This window comes from Equus przewalskii, chromosome 13 (genome assembly GCF_037783145.1).
Source record: "Equus przewalskii isolate Varuska chromosome 13, EquPr2, whole genome shotgun sequence".
In the NCBI taxonomy this organism is placed as follows: domain Eukaryota; kingdom Metazoa; phylum Chordata; class Mammalia; order Perissodactyla; family Equidae; genus Equus; species Equus przewalskii.
This window is the reverse complement of record NC_091843.1, coordinates 306,543-330,163: the sequence shown is the minus strand read 5'-3', so window position 1 is coordinate 330,163 and position 23,621 is coordinate 306,543. Positions and strand designations below refer to the sequence as shown.

The window sequence follows — 23,621 nt, the reverse complement described above, 5'->3', positions numbered from 1 at the left end:
AAATCAACCCAGAGAAGAGTGACAGGACTGAATGATACTCCTGGTCTCCCAAAGTCCTGGGGCCATCGAGGAGGTCAGCTTGGAGGAGGTGCAGAAACACTCTGGCAGTCCAGAGCCTGGGATGAAGGGCACATTATGGAATCACCTTAAATCAGGCAGTAAAACATGAGGGGAAAGAAGAAATTGGGTCAGCAGGGGAAGTCTGGGAGAATTCTCCCAAGTGCTTCACTGCGGTGGGGCTCTGAGTTCCATGCTGGGCCCTGGCCCTCCTCGTGGGTGAGCACATCTGTAAATTCTGGAAAGGTAAGAAAGAGCGAGAACAAAGAAATGGGCACGATATTGATATACTTTGTGTATATTATGCAGATGCAGGCGGTCTAATGAGTTTTGCCATCACTGGGCTATTTTTGGTTATGCTTTGCCTGCATTTAAGATGTATGAAACCATAAAGAGAATTTCATTTACCACTTTGATGTTTTATTTGACTTTCAAGTTTGGCAGAAGTGCCAGGAAAGAAGTTGTTTGTCACGTGTGCAAGTCGGCCCCGTCAGTTGTGCGAAAGCGTGAAGCCCCTTTTCCAGGCGTGGGAGCAGACTGTGCTGCAGGGGGCCGCGCCGTGTGCAGTCCTACTGGCCTCTCTCCCCCAAAAGCTCAGGATCAGGTGCCCGGAGCGCTGCTGGCCAGCTTCTCTGGAGCTTTCGCTGCCTTTTCCCCTTGACCTCTGGAGCCTGTCTCCCAACACACCTGTCGCGTCTCTCTGGCCCGAGGCCAATGGGCTGCAAATGAGGATAGGTGAAGAGGGTAGCTGGCCGAGACACCTTTGGCGAGACTGATGGTCCTTTTTACTGCTCTGCACCGCCACTGAGGATATACTGGGCGGTGGGAGGGCCACAGGGTAGACGCCGGGTGGGTCTGCACTGAGGGGCACGCGGGGAGCCGAGGTGACCCCACTGAGGACAGGCGGATGGGGGAGGTGCGGGCTGGGAGTGGAACCTGTCAGGCTGGAAAAGCTCGGACTCGCTGGCGGTGGTGCTCGCAGCGAGGAGGTTGTCATCGGCGCCCTGAGGGAGCGGCTGGCTTTCCGCCCAGCGGTCACCAACAGCGCGCGGGCAGAACCAGCGCCGCTTTCCTGGCTGAATTTCAACTCATTCCCTCTTGCATTTTTAAATATTTCATATGTCGTTGCGTGGCATTTCCGCCTTTTGTTGCCTTTTAATCGGCCAGGATTGCAAGTTCTTTGAAGGCAGGCTCTAATGACATAGACCACCTTCCTTGTACCATAGACCTAGACTAGATCTGGAACAAACTGGTTGCAATGAACTGGTAATGGATTGGAAAAGGCAGGAGTAGGGATAAAACTATAAAAGTACGGGTATAGGTTCCTACTTTCCGATGACAAATGACAGAATGAGACAAATTCACTAATCAGAAGAAACTCTTTCATTTAAGGAAAACGAGGAGGCACTTGTTTCCGCCCGGTTTCGAACCGGGGACCTTTCGCGTGTTAGGCGAACGTGATAACCACTACACTACGGAAACCCACGGGGGAAGCTGTCCTCCATAGCCTTTATAAGACTTATGATCGTGGTCCCTGCCCAGGTCTCCCCACCCCGCCTGCCGGGTCACAGCGCTTGGAACTATTTCCTCCTGGAACACTGGTCCCTGGGTGTTTGTCCAACTACGGAGCGCGACCCGTTAGTGAGTCATGAAATGGTTCACCTCCAGCAATTAAAGAAAAAAAAAGGGGTGAATGAAAGCAATAGGCCTCGCAGGAGCGAAGCTAAATGTGGCTTCGGAGGGTTGCGACTGGATATCCTTCTCCATTATTTGCCGTTCTTCTAGGGAGACAGCTGGAGGGCTTAAATTTTCACATGATTTGTGCTCTATTGACAGTAAAAATCTAAAAGATTAAAGAAATGCAAAGTTTACCCAAAGTATACGAGATTTAAGTATATTTTCGTCAAAATGTAAATTAACGTAAATATATATATAAGGCAAAAATGAAATTAATTTTACATACGCTTTCAAAATAATTATACACTTGTTCTAAATTATGGGAAATTATCTATTAAAAATAAAAGGGAAATAGAAATTAATTAATATCAAAATTTAAGTTAATGTTATTTAAATAAAACTGAAAATTTTATTAAATTTTGAAAAGGTAATGAAATCTTTTAAGCATTTTATAAAAATAAAACTTATCAATCCTAGCATTTAATGTCCAGAATTGGGATGAGGCTTAACGAATGTTATATGTAGATGTACATATACGTAAATTTAAGAGTAGGCTCGATGGTTTAATATTGCAAAATGTTTTCCCGTCGCTGACTCTGATTTCCGAAGCCCTGGGCAGCCAGGAATTGGGACAGAGGCTGTCCTATTGCGTAGGGATCCTGGACGTGTCTGTGGCCCGAAAGGCCTCTCTGCCAGAGCGCAGGGAGGGAAGCCCTCTTGTCCAGTCTAGTTCAAGGTCACCAGGAGCCTGCAGGTGGCCGAATCCATGGACGCTTTACCACTTTCCCTTGCTAGACCATAATTTGACTTTACCGATTTTCCCCTCTTTTTGCACATCTCGGCTCCTTTGGCCTCGGTGGCAGCTTCGCTGCTGGCTTTCCTTCTATTCCGACTTCTCCATCTACGGAGTCCATCTTCCCAAGGTCAGCGTGGCCCACCCTCTCCCCCCGCACCTATGGCTCCAGCAAGGACCGCTCCCCCCGAGCTTCAGATTCACACGTCTTGGCCACGTCCTTTTGGACGTCTCCCAACCTGTTCAAGACAGAACTCATTACTTCTCGCTCCTCTCTCAACCCCTCACCCTCAATCCTCAGTCTCTGCTCTTGGTTATTAAACCATTTAAAGCAGAAACTCGCAAACCCCCTCTCCTGCCTGGGGAGATACCATGTGTCTAGCTCCTTCATCCGCTTCTCCGTCTGGCTGCTGCCCCGCCATCCGCCTGGCGTCTGGACCATGGCTGTGTCCTTCCAGCCCCTCTCCCTGACGCGGTCTCACTCTCCTCACACCTCCTGCTCATTATTCCAGAAGGAGTCCCTCTAAAGTGTAAACCTGAGCGAGTCTTTCTGCCTCTACCATCCGCCTCTCCACCACCAAGAAGGAAGAAGACCAAAGATCCTACCAGGGTCCCATGTGTTTGCTGAACTGATGAACGCTTGACTCCTTTGTGCCACGAGTAGCGTGGGTCACTCACCCGGAGGGGGATTCCAAACCCGGCCTGGCCGGAGGGACGGTGGAGGGGGTGGGAAGGAGAGAAAAGCAAGAACGGTAGCAGAAGGCTCGGGCGGCGTTCCTCGGCTTGTTGGCAGACGGGAAAGAGAAGCCGGGCCATTTCGCTTCCCCTTAGTGGACAGCCAGAATCCTTTAGGAATGTTTTCCAGGCCCAGTGAAGGTGTAAAAAAACAACCTTGAAGCCATAATCTGCAAACGAATCCGCAAGCATTTGTGCAAGACGAAATGTCAAAGTCGAAACTCTTGGAACGCCAGCTTATTTAGACTCCACAATTTCCAAGATAAGACGGTAGTAGCAGTAACTCCCCAGGGAGGCCTGAGCGGCCAGGACTGGACTACTAGCGACGCTGCCTGCTTGACAAACTGACCGATTCCTGCCACACTGCCCTCACAGGGTGTCACCCAAACTCTCCCTCATTCCGCCCCTCAATACACTTCCGTGACTGAGGCTTTGCTATCCTTTGCTTAGCGAGTTTCATAAGCCAGCTAAACGATCAACAGCCTTCTCCTGTGGTCTGGTGTGTATGTGGGGGAGACTTCCACAGACGGGAAACAGAAAACACGCTGAATTTGCAGGACTAAGGAAACAGTCAACAAAAAGGAATGAACTTCAATTGAAGTTAAGGAAGAATTTCGTGAGGAGACGGGTAAACTGAGGATGTTCACGTTAGGATGTCCCACAATAAAGGACATTTCTACATTCCTTTATGTGTGGGGGGAATGTGGATGCTGGATTGTGTGGGGCACCATTTTACTAAAGATCGACTCTTAAAATGGAGAAATAAAGAGACTATATTGAAGACGAGGGTCGCAGATTACCAGAGCGCCTCCTCCTCGACCAGAAGTCGAAACCGGGCGGCGGCGGGGAGAGCGGGGAATCCTAAACTCTAAATCACCGAGTAAGGTCGTCGCGAAATCGGGCTGCCCCGGTGTCGCCCGGACACCCTGTCGTTTGGCAAACAGAACGGCCTAACATGCGTTGAACGTGGGTAGGCAGACGTCAGCAAGCGGAAGGGTGGCCTGAGGAGCAGGCCCGCAGGAATCTCCCCGCCGGCGCCTGCCCCTCGCTCACGCCCTCGGGCCGGGGAAGGCGCAGGGCCGGACGCATTCCGATTCGAGGGCTCCGGCTCAGCTCCTGGCGCCCCCAGGTGCGCATGCGGAGGTCCACTGGGTCTCGGTCTGTAGAGCACCTTGTGGTCTTAGCCATCTTCATTTCCAAAAAGGGTCCCACGCAACGTGGGGGTCGAGCTCACAAATTTGAGATTAAGGGTCTCAAGCTCTACAGGCTAAACTAGCCTGACCACCTCCTCGATCTTCTGTGTTGTGTCGCAGGAGACCAGGAGCCACGTGCAGGGAAGCAACTGTGCAAGTATTATGGAGTGCCTACGTGTCCTAGAGACGAGAGCCGGGCATCCGAAGACTGCCCTCCGACGTGGGAGAGGTGACCGTGCGGCCTTCCGAGGAGAGCAGGACATCAGCTCACGTGCGGGACCTGAATTTACAGTCAAGCACTTGCAGCGGGCATGCTGTGGGTGCCGCTCATTCGCGGTCCCGCTCCACTGCCGGCCCCCAGGAAATAGAAATACAGACAGAAATGCACCTGTCCTTCTCTTCAGGTGATAGCCCCTCTCCCCGCGACGCGAGGTGAACAGGTGACTACAGAAACTGAAGCCAGACCAAAAAAAAGAGAAAAGTGCTGTTCCCGCCCGGTTTCGAACCGGGGACCTTTCGCGTGTGAGGCGAACGTGATAACCACTACACTACGGAAACCACCGCGACAGTGGGCCTTACTGATTCCCACCTGAAGTCACACCCGGCCAGGAATGGCGGGGTTGAGTAGAGCCGCGGTTCCCGGGGCCCGGGGGCGCCCCCTCAGCGGCGGCTGAGCTGTGGTCAGGACCTGGGGCCACACTTCTCCGACACAGCACGGCCCACAGCTCCTGGCACGGCCTAGTGCAGCTGTCCACCCATGAGCACTCGTGACTTGGCGCGTTCAGACCAGCCCCTCAGGAGCACGCGCCCACTCGGAGTTTCCCCCCGCAGCAGGCCGAGTTCCCGAGCCAGTCCCGCCATCGCGCAGCATCCGGCACTCGCTGGGGGTTCTGCACATGAATCACGGTCCTGTAACTTCCCCCGCATTTTTTTTTTTTTTAAATTAAACGAGTCACGTTTTTAAAGCATCGAGTATTACTTCTATCGCACAAATAATCTATGTCGCAGAGATGCTCTGGATACCACAGCGGCACCTTTCCTAATAGGGTTCTACATCCCGAGTAAGAGTCTCTCAAGGAAAATCAACCCCACAAATCCAACTTGAGCCCCTGCTGTTAGATGGGAGTCCACGAAGACAGAACTCCAGGTTATGCGCGCAGAGCACGCGTGGTGCGCACCTCAGAAAGTGTCGAATGAATCGATGACACTTGGAAAAAGAGTTTGGGTTTTTTTTTTTAAGATAATACATTGACTTGGTTCAAAATTCAAAAGGTACAAAACGACATATACGAAAAAGCGTCCTTCCTACCCCGCACCCTCAGCCTTCCCAGAGAAACTCGGCTACTAGTATTCTTCCACACAGATGACGATAATATTAAAGAGTCGCTAAACCTTATATAGCTTTGCATGATATTAACTCTAATTTCACAAAACCCTCTGGACAGGAACTATTACCCTTACTCTACATGAGTAAAAACAGGATTGTTGACATATCAAATACATTTAACATCCTCCCCTTTTTCCACAGATGGTTGTATCCTCTACACACTGTTCAGCACCTTGCTTTTTCGCTTAAGAACATATCTTGAAGAGGAGTCCCTCTGTACAGCTCGAGTGCTCCATGTGTGAATGTGCATGTAACGATCTGCCACCCTTCCTCTACTGATGGGCACTTGGGAAAGTTCATCTAAACGATGCAACAACCACCGGACCGCAGTTTCTAAAACGAGCGTGGAAACGCCCACTAGAGCGGGAAGGAGGGAAGTTTCTCGGCCCCGCCCCCTGACCCGTCTCCGGGGGACGCTCTGAGTCCTCGAACAACAAAGTCCTCCCCTGGAAGGGCCGGAAGTACTTCAGGGAGCTCACGGGGACCCGCCCCTCCGCTTCCGGCATGGGCTGCGGGGAGTCGCTGTTGCAGGTCTCCGTGTCCGGTCGGTAGGATGGCGCGGGGCCGATGCGGTCATAGCACCGAGAGCGGACGGCCGCCAAGCGCTTCCACCGTCTCCCGAAGTTTGTCCCCAGTGGCAGGGGATGGGGGAGGCCGGTCCTTCTGTTTCGCCTGCGTTCCCCGCTCCCCCGCATCACAGAGACGTGGGCCTCCATCGTTCTAGCCCTCCGGCCCTGTTCCCGAGTGCCTGCTAGAGCGTCTCCTCGCCGCTTCCTGTCGCCCACGGTCCCGGTGGGGGCAGAGGGGGAAAAGGGGGCGTAGCGCGACCGCGGAGGGAACCCGCGAGCCTTGGTGGCTTGCAAGCGCCGGAAGTGTTGGGAGGGAGGCCGGAAGTGAGGGGGCGGAGCCAGGAAGTGGGGAGGGGCGGGGGTTTATGAGGAGGCCAAGGGAGCGTTGAGGCAGATTTGCACTCAGGGCCACCTGAGGGACTTGGCAGTAGCACTCTGCTTTTCCCCTCCCCTCGCAGAGGCACGGTTATCGTCTGGGAGTAGGGAACTGTGTGTGGAGGGGTGGGTTGTCGAGAGGATCTCTCTCTGGCTGCGCTTGAGGCAAGGCGCGGAGAGTCAGGGCTGGGGGTGGGGCGGGGTCGTCAGGGCGTCTGAGGGGGAGACCCCCGCCCCCGCCCCCGCCGCCCATCTACACTGGCTGACTGGACACTAAGATGGCTGCCGTTGCCATGGCACCCAACCCCGTGCAGACCCTTCAGGAGGAGGCGGTGTGCGCCATCTGCCTGGATTACTTCACGGACCCCGTGTCCATCGGCTGCGGGCACAACTTCTGCCGAGTGTGTGTGACCCAGCTGTGGGGAGGGGAGGATGAGGAGGACAGGGATGAGTTAGACCGGGAGGAGGAGGAGGAGGAGGACGGCGAGGAGGAGGAAGTGGAGGCTGTGGGGGCCGGTGGGGGGTGGGACACCCCTATGCGGGATGAAGACTATGAGGGTGACATGGAGGAGGACGGCGAGGAGGAAGAGGAGGGTGTGTTCTGGACCAGTGGCATGGGCGGGTCCAACTGGGACAACATGGACTACGTGTGGGAGGAGGAGGACGAGGAGGAAGACCTGGACTACTACTTGGGGGACATGGAGGAGGACCTGAGGGGGGAGGATGAGGAGGACGAGGAGGACGTGCTGGAGGAGGAGGAGGAAGACGACCTAGACCCCGTCACCCCACTGCCCCCGCCTCCGGTCCCTCGGAGGTGCTTCACCTGCCCCCAGTGCCGGAAGAGCTTTCCGAGGCGGAGCTTCCGCCCCAACCTGCAGCTGGCCAACATGGTCCAGGTGATTCGCCAGATGCACCCAACTCCTGGTCGAGGGAGCCGGGGGACCGAGCAGGGCATTTGCCCCAAACACCAGGAAGCCCTGAAGCTCTTCTGCGAGGTGGATGAAGAAGCCATCTGTGTGGTGTGCCGAGAATCCAGGAGCCACAAACAGCACAGCGTGGTGCCTCTGGAGGAGGTGGTGCAGGAGTACAAGGTGAGAGAAGTAGAAGGGAGTTGAGTCGGGGTGGAGAGGAAGTAAGAGGAGCTGGGAAAGGAAACGTCTTCCTCCCAAAGAACCTCGTGTACTGATGAGCTGATTTTTCTTATCTAAGGACTTGCTGGCACTAAGGTGGGTTAGAGTGAGAAGGATCCTGTACACAGACAAAACACACAGTGAAGAAGACCAGGGAAGACTGGCTTCCCCAAAGGAAATTGGGCAAAGCTGGTGATGCCATATCTTTGGGGAAAAGCCACTGCTGTTTCACACTTCCACTGTCCCTAAGTGGAGGCGTGCAGGTGACATGCCCCTGGGGCTTTACTACCAGTCTCATTTTCCAGTGGGTTAGTCTTAAGTCTGTCCTTGACTGAGACCCCTGGAGATGGGGAGAACTTGGGACCTCAAAGAACAAGAAAGGGCTTAGAGTATCCAGAGCATAGAAATGACTACTAGCGTCAGACCCAAATGCTCTGCACTTGCCTTCTAATGGGTTTCCCACCCACCCCAAGATATGGCTTGGTTCTCCCCAAGGATTTTTGTTGGATCTGCATCTGTCTGATATAATGACCAGAACTTTTACTCTTCCTGGGAATTCAGAAAAATGGGAGAGGCTTTTAAGTCAGAACACCTGGCTCTGAATTCACTCAGGCAAGTCTCTGAGAGTCTTTGAACTTTAATTTCTACAGGATTAAAAGTTAATATTTACTAAACACTTACTATGTACACCAGGCACTTTACTAAGCACTTTTTATGGACTATCTCGTTTAAAACTCAAAACAACCCTGTGAGTTTGATATGGTATCTGTTCCCGTTTTACTGATTGGGAAACAGAGTCAGAAAGATTTAAGTAATATACTTAGGGCCACACAGCTACTAGTAAGTGATGGACTTGGTTATGACCCCTTCTCCTTTGGCCCATACTGTTAACAGTGTCCCCACCATTTGAATATCTGTTGTTAGTTTGACTTTTCTGACATGTGACTTTTCTTCTTGGAGTCTGATTCTAGTTTGGTTAATATCTTGTGCCCTACGTCTGATCCTGACTCTTTTTGGACATAAGTAAAGGAGATTTGTCTGTGAGACAGCCAGCATAAATAACCAGCCAGCACAAAATTTAGTGATGGCCCAGGTGGGTTTGAAGCAGTGGGATCAGGAAGAGGAGAGGATAGCTTCTTCTATGTGGTCTGCACAGAGCTTTTTTTGTTTTATGACTTGTATTTCCACACCTTCTCTTGATTACTACGGTAACCTCATTTAGGTATTATCAGTACCCAAATTTTAGAGTACCATGTCTGGATCTATGAGTGCTACAGCTAAGACAAACCTACATCCCCTCATAACAAGTAACTATTTCTTCTATACAGTGACTGCCAAAACTGGCTGATTATCCCAATAATTAGGGGAGGTTTTCAAAAGTACACTAGAGATTCTGAATCAGAGGCAGGGAGAGTATCTTTAGAAAGCCTGGCCTCGCATGGGAATCACTGCATTGGTAACATCGCCTGTCTTTTAGGCCCTACATTATTAGGAGAGGTGGTGAGCTCCTTTAGTCCTCCCCTTTTATCTCCACCAGTTCCTAATTAACTTAGTTCCTAGTTAACATCAGTGTGCGGTCAGTTTGTTAGCTGGATCCTTGGGTGGACTATTTGTGGGCATTCTACTACTCCTCCACCCTCCCCTGCAGGACTCTTCCGAATGGCTTCTGAAGTTGGATTTTAATTTATGTTAGCCACATCTATTGCATGCCACCCCAGTAGAGCTCTGCAATTTGGGGAGGCCGTATGGACACAAATCATCTGACATTAACTGATCAGCAAATGTAAATACATAAATTTTATTATGTAGAACTAATGTAAGTGATTCCCTTTCCAACTTATAGGCTACTTTACAGGCAGGTAATTTATTCCTTTCAAGTATGTACACTAACTAGCACTAGCTTGGCACAGTGTTGTTTTGTAGAAATATTTGTTTATTGAATAGGTAATAACCCACGAATGATCTATAAATGAAGCTCCTAAAAAGTTGAAGGTCTTTGAAAATTTCTTTTAAATAGTACTCTATTTGGATATGTGCTTAATGAACTTTGTGTCAACAATTTAGGAAAAATACTAAGTGGGAAATTTAAGCATCATAAATTCTGAATTAATAGAGTTGAAATTATTGACACTACTGGAGAAAAGTAGGAAGTAATATCAAAAGGCAAAATTAGTTTTTGCTATTTTCATCTTATGGGTTGATTGTAATCTTATTATTACTGTAAGTTTTTTCTACAGCCACTTACCTGTGCAACAACTGCCTTTTGTACTTTGGGTCAATAACCTATTTAGGTCAAGGGTTATTATCAGGCTGTCATTGACAGCCTAGGCCTAAGTAGGGAATACTAGGTTACATTTGCTGATCTTTTGCTACATGCTGGACACTGTGCTATGCATACTGTCCATGAGGTAGATTCTCTTATTCCCAATTCGCATTTTAAGATAGGAAACTGGAAGCATGGCTTGCTTCAGGTCTCTGTTTAGGTTCAGGTCGGAGTGCAGGTTTCAGCTCTTCTGCACTGTGTTACCACTCAAGGAAAAGGAAGGAGAGGGCAGAAGTGGTAGAGGAGATAAAAAGAGAAAGAGCAGATAGGTCGGGCTTACCTCACCCTTACTGGTCTCTCTGCCCTTCAAAGAAAAATATTCTGCTACAGATGATTGGAACACACAGCCAAGTGCTTATTTGCTGTGAAGGTTAAAACCTTAGGAGGAGACAGTTTTTGTTTTCCATTTAGCAAGTAATTGAGTGAGAGAGAAAGCAGATGGGCAGAGAGAGGCATAGAAATTAAAAAAAGTAAAGTGGGGCCCCTGCCCCCAGGAGCCCCTGTGTCTTGGAGGAGGCACGCTTGAAAATTATTACAGTGCCTGGGAAGTATTGTAAAGGTTGTATTCATGTTTCTTGGGATTACAGAATAAGTTGGGGATGGGAAGGATCAGGGCTATGGTCAGGTAGCTGGGTTTTGAAGGAAAAATGCCTTGCGCCAGGAAAAGGGCTATTTCAGGCAGAAGGAACAGTGTGGATAAAGGTATGGAATTATACTCAGGAAAAGACAAGTAATTTTATGTGGCTAAAACTAAGTCTGTGTAGAAGGGGTAGGTGTAGGAGAGGAGGCTCGAAATATAGGGTCAATGAGAACCTCCTATTTTGTAGGTGGTGGAGAACTACTGAAGAATTTTTAGCAGAGGCACAAAATCATCAAAAGAGTATTTAGAGATGAAAGTTATGAGGAAGAATGTTTATGAGGGGGAAGGGACCATAGGCAGGAATATCCATATGGAAGGACTTTGTGTAGTAAGTGGCTCAAGCAAGGTCCACCCCAACTCTAAGTGTGGGGCTCCGTAGTCATCAGGCTCCTGCCTTTAGAGAACACACCCAGAGCTTCTGTACCTGAGTGCAGGTGGAGGGTTGGAGGCCTTTCTCATCATCTGAAGAGAAGAAAGGGGAAGAAGGGAGTGTGATGTTCATTTAATACCTGTGATGGGGCTCAGGCTTTGAGCCCTGACCCACTGCAGGGAGGATGGGGGAGGGAGCTCTGAGGGCAAGGCCCTCTCTCAGCCCAGGCCTCCAACCTTCCTTTTTTCATTCCCTTAGGCCAAACTGCAGGGACATGTAGAACCACTGAGGAAGCACCTGGAGGCTGTGCAGAAGATGAAGGCCAAGGAGGAGAGGCGGGTGACAGAGCTGAAGGTGGGTGAATGTCCTTGGCAGGGGCTGACTGGCTCTGTGGTCAGGGCAGGGAAGATGGGCTGCCCACTTGTGCAAATGGTGACTAAATCCAAGGGAGAGGGGCAGCCAAGGCCTGGGAGAGACATTACTTTCCTAGGGTTTTGAAGAGAAAGGGACCTTAGTGGGTCAGGGGGTATGTATGTTTATTTTGTTCACAATGGAGTGAAAACAGGCCTGACTTGGAGAGGTTGGGTGCTTGGCCCGAGGCTGTAGAGGCAGGCTTACCACCCTGGACACCTAACCCCAGAGCTGGTGCCCCACACTGCTGTGCCCACCACACGAGACAGCACAGAGGGAAGAAATGGGCAAAGAAGGATCCACATGGCAACCCTCAGAGAAGCCCCAGGTTCCAGAATAGATGGCTGGTGGTGGGCAGAGCAGTCCTAGGCAAGAGAGGGAGCCAGGGTGTTTAGTGGAGGGGAGCAATTAGTAAATGTTAGCATAGCAAAGGCCTAATATCTTCTACTTCATATATCTTCTAGTGTTTCTCAGCCTTTTTTCATTATTGCTTAACCCTCTCCAAGGAGTATTTTTAGATATTTTTTCCCTAATTCCCATCCGTCACCCTCTGCCTGTTTATGTAAGGCCAGCAGGCACTGGAATGGCCTGGCACTGAGCTTCAGAGACCAGGACATCCCTCCTGTCCAACTTCTTCTGCTGTCCCTCCCATGCCTCCTGCCCTGGGCAGTGGCTGGGGCTTGCCACTTCCTAGGGCCCGTACTCATTCATTGCCACCTACCCCTTAGGGACTCTGCTGCTGGCACCTGCCAGGACTGAGTGGTAGAATCTGAGTCTGGGAGTTGGGGAGTTATCTTGCTGCCAGCCAGCTGCCCAAGTTGAGACTTTTGCACTTCTGGTGTGCAGAGAGGTTGTCAGGATCTGAGTGTTACTGGGACAGAGACTAAAACTGACTGTTTCCTTCACCTTCTTGGCCAGCTGGACTTCCCTCCAGACTCTGGCCTGTTACTTTGTCCCAAGAATGTCTCTAGCTGATATCTGGGTGAAAATTGTGCCTACCATCCAGGATTGCTCAGCCCAGGCAAATGGGGTGGGAGTGGGCAGAAGTTCTCTCTCATTATATACAGAAGTACCAACATAATATCCTTGATTTTGCCTCTTGGCCCTTAAAGTGTGAAATATTATCTGGCCCTTATAGAAAAAGTTTGCCAACTCCTGATCTAAAAGGATTCACTGACTTTCCCAAGGTTACTAGTGGTGTAGTCAGGACCCTAACTTCCTATCTTGATTCCTGAATTTTTTATTCATTGGTTTCAAAAAATTCTTACCAATCACCTACTCTGGGTGGTGCTGTGCCAGGGTCGGAGGATCCTCTGGCAAATAGCTTAGGGTGAGTGGGGGAAAGGTTAAAAGGTACTCCAATATAAACATACCATTTCAGATTGAGATAGCTGCCTTGAGGAGATGCAGTGTTATTTGTACAATGAAATCAGGATCAAGTAGTCCTGATTTAGATCTGGAGAGGGAGGCCAGGCTTCTCTCAGGAAATATTTAAGCTTAGACCTGAAGAATGAGTCAGGTAGTCAACTTAAGTAGCCCAGGTGGAGATGAGTGTTACAGGCAGAGTTTAGGACCATCGTGCCAGGAGTGTGGGAGTGGTACCTGGTAAAGCTGAGAGGTGGAGAAGGGAACAGGAGCCTCTTTCCATTTGGGATATAGGGCTTCTTTGCCTTGGATTGAGGGGCAGCAGTTGCAAAACTAGAGGTTTATGTTTCTGTGTGTTGAGGTGGTATCCACCATCCCCTTTGCATCATCCCAGAGCCAGATGAAGTCAGAGCTGGCAGCTGTGGCCTCAGAGTTTGGGCGGCTGACACGGTTTCTGGCTGAAGAACAAGCAGGGCTGGAGCGGCGCCTCCGAGAGATGCACGAAGCCCAGCTGGGGCGAGCAGGAGCAGCAGCCAACCGACTCGCGGAGCAGGCTACCCAGCTGAGCCGCCTGCTGGCCGAGGCCCAGGAACGGAGCCAGCAAGGGGGCCTGCGGCTGCTCCAGGTGAGCAGTACCTCCTTGTCTGTTTGCCCCCCAGCACCCTGTGCTTGCTCTGTCAGGCACTGCTTACCAGACACCTGTCCAGAGCTGCCTCTCTTCTCCTTGGGAGGAACCCACAATGACTTAACCTGAAGACCAAAAGGTTTTTTGAGGCTGGAGACAGAATGTGGTGTGTGTGCAATGATTATACCTAGTGAAGAAAAACAAGATTGAGTTGGAGAAGGAAAGTTTTAAATGAGAATTGAGGAAAGAATTTTTGACAATGACATCCCGAAAGATGACCAAGTCCCTTGTGAAAATTCTTTCACTGAGGTTGAAAATTCTGTTACTGGGCTCACAGGATGAGAGGAGTTAGGCGTGCTGAGGCATAGGAATGATTGAGACGGATGCGCGTTTGTTGAAGCCCTTGAGGGTGCTTTTTCTCCCTCCCTGTTCAAGTTCAGTCCTTCCTTTCTCTGGCTGGAATCAGATTGGGAGAAAGGAGCCATCCCAGTGCAGCTGACTCTCTCTTTGTCTCTTTTTCCCTCTCCCTTTTTTTGTTTCTGTTATTCCCAGGACATCAAGGAGACTTTCAATAGGTGTGTTCCTACCCTTTATCTGTTGTGACCCAGTGGCATTTGGTTCCCCATCCCTGCCTCTCTTGGATACCCCGCTCCTCTCCTTCCTTCCCCAGGACCCAAGTTTCTGCCTCCTGGATCCTCCTCTCCTTCCCCTCAGTTTCTGCTCTGCCCTCTGGGAATATCATGGTCCCACCCCCTGCCCGGTCCCCTTCCTCCAGGTGTGAAGAGGTACAGCTGCAGCCCCCCGAGATCTGGTCCCCTGACCCGTGTCAACCTCATAGCCATGACTTCCTGACAGACGCCATCGTAAGGAAAATGAGCCGGATGTTCTGTCAGGCTGCCCGAGGTAGGGAGGTCACCTGTAAGACCTTCCTTTGCCTTTCCCTTCACAGAACTGAGATTGGGTTGTGAGGGAATTTGCCCCTGGGGGAAAAGTGGGTGCTGAGATGGAGCAGGATAAAGGCAGGCCACCTGGGGCTTCAAGGCAAGAGTAGCTTTTGTCCTAGCCCAGGTAGGTGCTGGGGGTGGGGAGGTGACCAGAATAGCCAGGGCCGAGGGAAGACCTGTCTGGTGTCCTGGAAACAAGAGTGGAGAAAGAGGTGGAGCCCGTTAAGAACTTGAGCCTGGCCTTTAGGAGGGGGTAGGGAGCTGAGAACGGTTGGATGGGCGGAAGGAGGTGAAAGGGAGGGTAGCAGGAATGGCTGAACCTTGGAATTCGCTGCTGATCAATTAAGTCGTTCCAGCCCTCGCATATCTGTTCTCTCCTCTCCCAAGTGGACCTGACACTGGACCCTGACACGGCTCACCCGGCCCTGATGCTGTCCCCTGACTGCCGAGGGGTCCGCCTGGCAGAGCGGCGGCAGGAGGTTGCTGACCATTCCAAGCGCTTCTCGGGCGACTGCTGTGTACTGGGGGCCCAGGGCTTCCGCTCTGGCCGGCACTACTGGGAGGTAGAGGTGGGCGGGCGGCGGGGCTGGGCGGTGGGCGCTGCCCGTGAATCGACCCATCATAAGGAGAAGGTGGGCTCTGGGGGGTCCTCTGTGGGCAGCGGGGATGCTAGCTCCTCCTCACGCCATCATCATCGCCGCCGCCGGCTCCACCTGCCCCAGCAGCCCCTGCTCCAGCGGGAAGTGTGGTGTGTGGGCACCAACGGTAAACGCTACCAGGCACAGAGCTCAACGGAGCAGACACTGCTGAGCCCAAGTGAGAAACCAAGACGCTTTGGCGTGTACCTGGACTATGAGGCTGGGCGCCTGGGCTTCTACAACGCCGAGACTCTGGCCCACGTGCACACCTTCTCTGCTGCTTTCCTGGGCGAGCGTGTCTTCCCTTTCTTCCGCGTGCTCTCCAAGGGCACCCGCATCAAGCTCTGCCCTTGATCAGCCTGCCACCCGCAGGAGCCTCTCTAGTCAGCACTGGGGGGGTGGGGGCAGGTGGTGGTTCAAGGTGGCCCATAAGCTTGCGGGCTCAAAGGCTCCTCCCACTGTTACTGCATTGCTTCCTGCCCCCTCTTTTGACCCCAGGACCCTGCATCTCTAGGAGCCTAAAGAACCTTCCTGGCCGCCAGCTTGGCCTTCTCTTACGTACTATGTGTCAAACAGGTCTGCATGGGTCCCTGAAGAGAACAGCTGCCTGGTCATCCCTTCCTGTGGGCCTAGGGGTCTGAGTTTGAGTAGGGGCTGAGGGGAGACTGTAGTTTCATTACTAACTTCCCTTCCCCCACCCCTGCTCCTCAACCTTCACATCAGTTCTGAGACTGGAGGATTTGAGCAATACTCATGACAGCCCCCACTGCAGTTCCATTTTCTGGTGCAAATTTTAGCCAAGGGATTTGGAAGCTTTTTTGGGGAGGCAGGCTGGGCAAAGGGTACAGCTGGGAAATGTCTTACTCTCGGGGGGAAGTAGAAGGGATTCTAAACTTTCCTTCCATCCCCAATTTCTACCTCCATAGACTGGCCAGAATTTAGCCTCAGTTGAGAGGTCTAGAACAGTGGACATCATTGAAACTACATACCATTACATCACCCAATAAATTATTTTCTCCCCCTTCCTTTTTCCAATGCTCAATCCGGAAGCAAAGCTCACCCATCCTCTCTCTCCAGGTGTTTTCACTGTCCAGCTCCTTGCCCTTATGCTCAGTGGAGTTTCTCAGTTTCTCTCCATGTGTTTTAGTTCCCTCCATGTGGCAAGCCTTGACTGGGGGCCTGGGCACAGGGGTTTGGATGCCCCAGGACAGCCTTGGGTATAATCTATTTTTCTAGTAACTCAATGCCTTCTGTCACTTATCAGCTTTTGTCCTCTGCTTTGATGGCTGAGGTCGTTTTACGTTCCTGAGGGAGAGGGACAAGGAAGACGGACTGTGTTGTGGAAATAAAAAGTTTATTTGCTGCTTTTGTGGAGTCCATTCCTTTAGATGAGCAGAACCTGCTTGAGGATGTAACTTAGAAGGCGTCTGATTTCTTCTGCACTAAGCCAGTCCCTTCAGTAAATGAGATGCCAGAAAACTGGCTAATTGCACCTTTCCCGAATATGTGTCCTTGGTACCTGTCACACACTTGGTGAGCACTTAGCAGGCATGATCCTGTTTCAACAGATTGAGGTACAAATCCTACCCTTCTCCCCTTATTTGACTATCCTACCAACTTTCTTTATTGCCATGCCCTTCAGAATCTACTTAAAATCATTTTCCACTTCCTTTCTATCACTGCTGTGAGGATTTAGGACAGTTTTCCCAACAATCACTACACTCATGGCTCTCAAGTCCAGGACCTAGGAACACTACATTTCCAAAGTCTTTTTTATGTGTGATTCTATCTAGTTCAAGTCCCACAAAGTTGAAGCTGAAGCCAGGGAGAGGCCTCAATACCACTGTTGAGTTGGAGGAGAAAAAGGAGGGTACGTATAGGCCACTCCAATACACTGTGCTTGTCATTTAGCCACTCCGTGAGAAAAAGCCAGCTGTGATCCTATTTATGAATGCCTGCAGACTATTCTACAGTTTTTAATTTCCCATTATGGAAGGAGTCAAAAGTTGCTGTTATTAAGCAGCAATTCTTCTGGTGAGAGTTCCCTTGCCCTAAAGGGTTTTAAAAAAAACTCTCCATTTTTAACCAAAGCCCCAATTTGATGTAGACAATGCTAACCTGGCGAGTTTCAGAATGTTGTCTGAATTATAATCTTACCTTTCAAGGCATTACAAAATGCATGTTTTTTCAGTTCTTTCTTCTGTGTTAAGAGTTGGACCCAAGAACCTAAACCAACTGCAACCACTTTGGAATAATCACTCAAGAACTGGAAGAATTCACTCAAGAACAATTTAAGGGAAGCCCTAAGAATCTGTATCTGAAATATAGGACATTGTGATGAAGCAAGTTGGGGAACCTACCCTGTATAAGTTCCATGTCACATCTGATGCCACCCAAACCCTACAGGGAGTCTATGACATCTCTTCTCCCCTAAGTCTTGTTTACCTGCCCATTTTTTTCACCACCTTGCTTCCAGTTTGTCAGTATCTTAACTGAAGAGACTTTTTAACCTATAAGCAGCACAGCACAGGAAGTAGCTTTTTTGGCTCATCACAGAAAGACACTTTCTCAAAGTTAAAACACAGTTTTTTATTTCTAAAGCTTGCCATGTATTTCTAGCGGGTGCCGATGGTCACCTGCCACACTCTCACCAGGTTGTCCGTGTAGCCAGCAAACAGAGTCTGCAAGGGACAAACGACAGCGTAAGTCAGGTCAGAGCCATGAAACTCTACAGTCCCACTGATGTAACAAAGATACTTTTAAGATCCTCGCTCTACCCAATTGTGGGCGATTATGCTAGCAACAGTTGGTAGTAAGGATTCATACATTTATAAACTGGTCAAATCAGGCAGGGTGTTAATCGAAGACAGATAACCACTGCCCTCCAGATCAATCTTCCTTCCGATGCAAGAAGACATATTATATGTTCACTGGCACAGCTAACTAGGTCCTCCCAAATCAACTTGGCTCATCTTGTCATTGGCACACAAGACACACTAAGAACAGAAAGGAGAGACAGAAGGTAGAAGCTGAGGCACCCAAAGACAGACACTCTTACCTGGCCATCAGCAGACCAGGCAAGAGAAGTGCACTGGGGTGGCTCTGCCTTGCTGCTGGTACTGATAACTTCTTGCTTCAGTTCATCTACAATGATCTTGCCCTCCAAGTCCTGGGAAAGACAAAACGTGAGTAAGAACACGCAACACTTTACACTTTAATGCCACTGACACTTAAACCTCAAGACAAGCATGTCCCCTTTCAAAAGCCGCTTTGCACTCGGTGATTCTCAACAGAGAACGATTTTTCATCCCCTCAAGGACATCTGGCAATGCCTAGAGGCATTTTTGGTTGTCACTAAGGGAAAGGGAGTTTGCTACAGGAATCTAGTGGGGAGCAGAGGCCAGGGATGCTCCTATCCATTCTAAAATACACCTACCCACCCCTCACCCCCACAAAGAATTATCCAGACCAAAATGTCAATTTTGCCGAGTGTGGGTTAAGTTGTTACAATCGGTCATCCCTTTCAAGAAGGCAAAGCTTTCCCATCATTGCAAATTCCAATCTCAGCAACTTTTAACCCGCTTCTCCTGAGTCTCCAAGGACAGTCTGACAGCTAGCAGTTGTTCAGGAAGCTCAAATCCCAGCAGTGAGTCAGATGACACACTTGGGAAATCACAATGCCACGTCTGGCAGAGTGCAGCTAGGTACTTGGTTCCAACTGTAGCCCACACTCACCCAGATCTTGATGCTGGGGCCTGTGGCAGCACAGAGCCAGTAGCGATTGGGACTGAAGCACAAGGCGTTGATGATGTCCCCACCATCTAGTGTGTAAAGGTGCTTGCCTTCATTTAAATCCCAAAGCATGGCCTGGCCATCCTGAGCAAACAGGGAAGGTGGGTCAGGGTGACGCGATCTCTTCCAGATGTGAACCCCACCTGTGTCAAGATTCTGTCTTAGTTGTTAACTTCCCTCTCGTATGCTGAACTTGCCAAAAGCTGACAACTCAAGTACCAATACTTATCTCTGTTAACCTTTCCTTCAATACATGACCTCACCAACCCCACCAAAAGTCTCTGACAACTTCTAAATATACCACTGAGTTCTGAAAAAACAGGATCATAAGCTCGCTAGCTTCAAGAAACAAGCTTTACAGAAGAAACTCCTGTCCCTGAAACACTATGCCTCATCTACGTCATTTTCAGAAAGTGATCTTTAGAAACACTTATTGGAATGCTATTGTGTTAAGTATCCTTTCTAAGACACTGTCCCCCATTGAGCAGGAGGCTCCTGGCCTCTGAATACCTTGCCTCCAGAAGCACAGAGGGATCCATCCGGAGAGACAGTGACAGTGTTCAGGTAGCCTGTGTGGCCGATGTGATTGGTCTTCAGCTTGCAGTTTGCCAAATTCCACACCTAAATTTAGGGGGTCATAGGTAAAGAACCCAGCTAATGGATCAGCCAGGGTCAGGAGAGCTCAAGCTTAATGGAAAAGGCATGGCACACTTTTTAAAAGCATTCCTGGATAGGGTAGCCATTTTTTTATTCTATCAGTAACAAAAAGGTTAAAGAATTTGTCTTGGCCACTTGAAAGTCGTTAGAAATAAAACAGGTAACAAATGCTATGTGTTTTGCCTTACAAGGGACTCTGAGTTCATCAATTAGCTACTTCAAACAAAATGTCAAACACTAATGGCCTGTATTGAGAAAACAGCAAGAGGAAAAATGTCAACTGAGGGACAAAGCTTTCAAAGTTGGAGCCTCTGGCCTCTGACCACCTGGGAGGCAGCAGGAACATATTCCGGCTGGTAAAGGCCCACACCCCTGCTCCAAACTCACCTTGACTAGCTTGTCCCAGCCACAGGAGACAATGATGGGATTGCTACTGTTGGGTGAGAAGCGGACACAAGACACCCACTCCGAGTGGCTCTCATCCTACAGAGAACAGAAAGGACACAAGGCAAAACTGTCTTGTCTCATAAAACTCTAGACCCCCACCCCTCCCCTAAGTTACATGGGATACATGTTGACAGCCTTGCATTCATATCCCTAGAACCCAAACCTTGAAGATCAACACAACCCCTTTAGATTCCAGATGAGGCTTGAAATCACCACATAAGGCCAAGGTTAAGGAAAGTGGAAGAGAACCTTCAACGTGCTCTCTGCATGTGCCTTCACTTTACCTGGACAGTGTATTTGCATACACCCAGAGTATTCCATAGCTTGATGGTTTTATCTCGGGAGCCAGAGACAATCTGCCGGTTGTCAGAGGAGAATGCCACACTCAGCACATCCTTGGTATGGCCCACAAATCGGCGTGTGGTGGTGCCCCTGAGGAGGAGGACTTGGTCACTCTCCAGAGTTTGCAAACATTCTTCCAGTCAGACTGTTTCCCTGGCCTTTTTCCTGTCCCAGCAGAGCTGCATTACTCACGAAACCCTAGTCATGGCTCTGATCACAGTAGGGGTTTGGCTGAGAACAATGACAGAGAATCCCTTCAGAATTGCAGGACATGTCCTCATTCCCACGTGGGGATTGGCTGACAATGTCGTCTATCATCACCAGGATCCTCCATTATACCCGATCATCCGAAGACTGAACTCCCAAGATAAAAAAGGTTCAAACTGTCACCTGTTCCCAAGTGCAGTTATCTGACAAAACTGCTCACCAGACCACTGCTCAAGAATGCTACATCACTCCTCAAGAGCAACAAGGAGGGAGGCCAAACCACGCCAACCACTTCTCCAGGTATTCTGCACCTTACAGTGCCCTCAGCGGACCTGGTCACCGCTAGAAAACCACTTCCCAACAGCTACCTCATTTCTGCCCCGGTTTTCCCCAAGGCCCTAGAGCTAAGTGAGCAGCTACTTGCGTTGTGAGATCCCAGAGGCGAAGCGTTCCATCCCAGGAGCCTGAGAGGGCAAACTGGCCATCTGAAGAGATCACCACGTCACTAACAAAGTGGGAGTGACCTCGAAGAGCACGCTGTGGGATGCCGTAGTTGGTCTCATCCCTGGTCAGCTTCCACATGATGATGGTCTTGTCTAAGGAAAGGTAAAACAGAAAAGGAAAGCCAGTGAGGAACCTTGCAGCCCACTTGCTCACCTACGGGCTAATCCAGGATGCCTCCAAGTCACCAGTGGATTTACAAGACAAGTTAAGGACACTTAGGTGGGAAGGGGAAATGCAGGCTTTGTGAGCAGTAACTAGCCAAGGCCACGTGACTCACTGCTCAGGAATAAGAGGCAGGGCTGACCAGATGGCCCAGCGGTTAAGGTGCACACTCTGCTTCGCAGGTTCAGATCCTGGGTGTAGACCTACCCACCGCTCAAGCCATGCTGTGGCAGCATCCCACATACAAAGTAGAGTGAGATGGGCATGGATGTTAGCTCAGGGCTAATCTTCCTCAAAACAAAAACAAAAAAAAGAACAAACAGGCGAGTAGACCTAAGCGGTACCATGAGAATTTAAGGTGAACAGAACTTCACCCAAGCTCTTGGATGCCCCTTTCTGACATCCTGACCAATTCGACATCTATTTCGAGACTCATCTGAGGTCTGCTGCACAAGCAGCAGCTGTGGCGACCAGTGCCGAGGGCCGCCAGAGCGCTCAGTTTAGAAAGTCGCTCCACACGCCGCACTCGGACGCCGTCACTGACACGTGCACCACTCAGCAAGCTCTTAAGTCCCAGGCGATCCCAGCCTCTGGCCACCGAACGCTGTGGCGCAGACGCAGTCGGTGCACCAGCCCGAGAAGGAAGAGCGGGGCAGGAGGGCTGAGGCAGACCGGCGCCCCCACGGCCCCGCCGCGACGGCGGGCGGCGGCTCAGAAACAGCCTCTGGGTCTCAGCACGGGCGCTCAGATGGCATGTTGGGTGCATCACCGCCGCGCCCGCCCGGCTTCTGGCCCACGCCGAGCCCCACCTGCACGCAGACGGGCAGAGAGCAAAGGGGCCCACGCCGCCACCCTCCCGGCAGCCACGGGCTCGCCTGGGCTGTGGGATAGGCAAGGGTGCGCGTGCCCCACTCAGCCCCGGACGGAGTTTTCCGGGTCGCCAACTCGCGCGCCACTAGCCCAGCCCGCGGCGCGCGCAACTCCCTTCTTCCCCGATCCTCCGCCCCACACCTCAGCCCTACCTCGCGAGGCCGACAGTATCATGTCTGGGAACTGCGGGGTGGTAGCGATCTGGGTTACCCAGCCGTTGTGGCCCTTGAGGGTGCCACGAAGGGTCATCTGTTCGGTCATGGCGGCGGCGAGTGCGGGTGTCGCCGCAGCGACGAGGATGGAACCGGATAGTCAGACACCAGCACCACGGCCGCTGCCGCCGCGGCCCCGCCGAGAAAAAGAGAGACCGCCTCCAACCGGAACCGGATATAGCCGCCCGCTCGAGCAAAATGGCGACCCCTATGGGTCACTCCCGCTCAAGATGGCGCTGCCGTGTCTTGCCTAGGACGAGGCGAAATAACACGACCACAGGGTCCCCTCCGCCACGCAACAGAACTGGGCAGCGCTGTACAAATACATTCCGAAATCAACACGCCCGAGGGCTCGAAACGGCCCCTCAAACGTTGATTGCAGCGCGACGTCCACGAAGCGGAGGCGGGGCCGTGCCGGCGCGCTCCCATAGGCTCGGCCGGCTGCCGCGGCCCTACGCGGCGCAGCGCGCGCCCGCCTTCCGCCGGAGCTCCGGCCACTGAGGGCGAGCGTGGCTCCGAGCCGCAGCCGCGAGTGGCTGGGTCCGCGGCGGGAAAGACGGCCTGCGGCTTTTCCAGTACACAGCGCCCGGGTGAAGTCCTCAGCCAGGACCGACGCCGCGCAGCGCTGCCGTCCCTCCCGAGGCTTCTGCCTGACACCGGCCGAGGCACGCCGTGCCCGGAGGGGCTTCGCCGGGCCGGACGGAGGCGCCTGAGTGCCGGAGCGGAAGGCCGGCGGGGGACGGGAGAGAAGGCGGCCTGTGGGCTGCGCGGAGCGCCCTCAGGGACGGAGCGGCCCGGGAGGACGTGCCTCCGCGTGCGGGGCCCCGGGCCGGGAGGCCGGGAGCGCGCGAGCTCCCCGCCCGAGAGGCTGGGCCGGCAGCGCCCGCGGGTGTCTGAGAGGGAGCGGCCAGATCAGGGTGACAGGCGCCCCTGGCGGCCGCGCGGAATAAAGGGCGAGCCCTCGTACCGCTCAGTCCTCCGCTTGCAGGCCGTGTTGGCCCTAGGCTCTCGTCTGTGGAACGACGCCTTCGCGCGTGGCGCTGCGGAGACTGAGCGAGTTACGGGGAAGTTCGGGCGCGCCCCGGAGCAATGCCGGGCAGTAAACGCGCGCGGCTGCGGGAGCACCTGCTGCGAACAAGACAGTCGGCACCTGCGTTTTTGGAGTGTACATTCGCTGGCGGGGGGAGCAAGGACTC

The 23,621-nt window shown here is 51.7% G+C and overlaps 2 protein-coding genes and 4 non-coding genes across 9 annotated transcripts; 1 reads left to right on the top strand and 5 right to left on the bottom strand.

Annotated features, from left to right (window-relative positions):
• Positions 1–1,466: 1,466 nt before the first annotated feature.
• TRNAV-AAC (transfer RNA valine (anticodon AAC)) lies at positions 1,467–1,539 on the bottom strand. Its single transcript has one exon. It is a non-coding gene; the product is annotated as a tRNA-Val (tRNA).
• A 3,401-nt stretch (positions 1,540–4,940) lies between these two features.
• On the bottom strand, positions 4,941–5,013 carry TRNAV-CAC (transfer RNA valine (anticodon CAC)). The gene has a single exon. It is a non-coding gene; the product is annotated as a tRNA-Val (tRNA).
• A 1,306-nt stretch (positions 5,014–6,319) lies between these two features.
• On the top strand, positions 6,320–16,598 carry TRIM41 (tripartite motif containing 41). 4 transcript variants are annotated; one of them, XM_008544295.2, is made up of 6 exons: positions 6,320–7,877; positions 11,508–11,603; positions 13,420–13,650; positions 14,203–14,225; positions 14,426–14,553; positions 14,982–16,598. In XM_008544295.2, exons 1-6 carry the CDS (start codon positions 7,065–7,067, stop codon positions 15,584–15,586), a joined length of 1,896 nt encoding a protein of 631 aa, XP_008542517.1. In that variant the 5' UTR covers positions 6,320–7,064; the 3' UTR covers positions 15,587–16,598. The 4 variants fall into 4 exon arrangements, 2 of the variants coding, with proteins under 2 accessions (XP_008542517.1, XP_070426116.1); XM_070570015.1 differs by having other exon boundaries at positions 6,335–7,877; positions 13,387–13,650; XR_011525379.1 differs by lacking the exon at positions 14,203–14,225 and having other exon boundaries at positions 6,322–7,877.
• Positions 16,599–17,796: 1,198 nt separating this feature from the next.
• On the bottom strand, positions 17,797–22,823 carry RACK1 (receptor for activated C kinase 1). The gene is made up of 8 exons (XM_008544294.2): positions 22,366–22,823; positions 21,102–21,273; positions 20,413–20,560; positions 20,069–20,164; positions 19,535–19,645; positions 18,968–19,108; positions 18,291–18,401; positions 17,797–17,913 (listed from the first exon to the last, which is right to left on the bottom strand). Exons 1-8 carry the CDS (start codon positions 22,472–22,474, stop codon positions 17,848–17,850), a joined length of 954 nt encoding a protein of 317 aa, XP_008542516.1. The 5' UTR covers positions 22,475–22,823; the 3' UTR covers positions 17,797–17,847.
• Positions 20,720–20,798, bottom strand: LOC139075444 (small nucleolar RNA SNORD96 family). Its single transcript, XR_011525806.1, has one exon. It is a non-coding gene; the product is annotated as a small nucleolar RNA SNORD96 family (small nucleolar RNA).
• On the bottom strand, positions 22,051–22,118 carry LOC139075449 (small nucleolar RNA SNORD95). Its single transcript, XR_011525811.1, has one exon. It is a non-coding gene; the product is annotated as a small nucleolar RNA SNORD95 (small nucleolar RNA).
• Positions 22,824–23,621: the final 798 nt, after the last annotated feature.

Excerpts from the sequence above, each read along its gene's own strand:
- TRIM41 (XM_070570015.1), top strand. The coding sequence starts at position 7,065 with ATGGCTGCCGTTGCCATGGCACCCAACCCCGTGCAGACCCTTCAGGAG. Across the intron at positions 11,604-13,386 it reads GGCGGGTGACAGAGCTGAAG|GTGGTATCCACCATCCCCTT; the intron begins GTGGGTGAATGT and ends CTGTGTGTTGAG. Across the intron at positions 14,554-14,981 it reads GTTCTGTCAGGCTGCCCGAG|TGGACCTGACACTGGACCCT; the intron begins GTAGGGAGGTCA and ends TCCTCTCCCAAG.
- RACK1 (XM_008544294.2), bottom strand. The coding sequence starts at position 22,474 with ATGACCGAACAGATGACCCTTCGTGGCACCCTCAAGGGCCACAACGGC. Across the intron at positions 21,274-22,365 it reads GATACTGTCGGCCTCGCGAG|ACAAGACCATCATCATGTGG; the intron begins GTAGGGCTGAGG and ends ACCTTTCCTTAG. Across the intron at positions 17,914-18,290 it reads CCTGGTCTGCTGATGGCCAG|ACTCTGTTTGCTGGCTACAC; the intron begins GTAAGAGTGTCT and ends TGTCCCTTGCAG.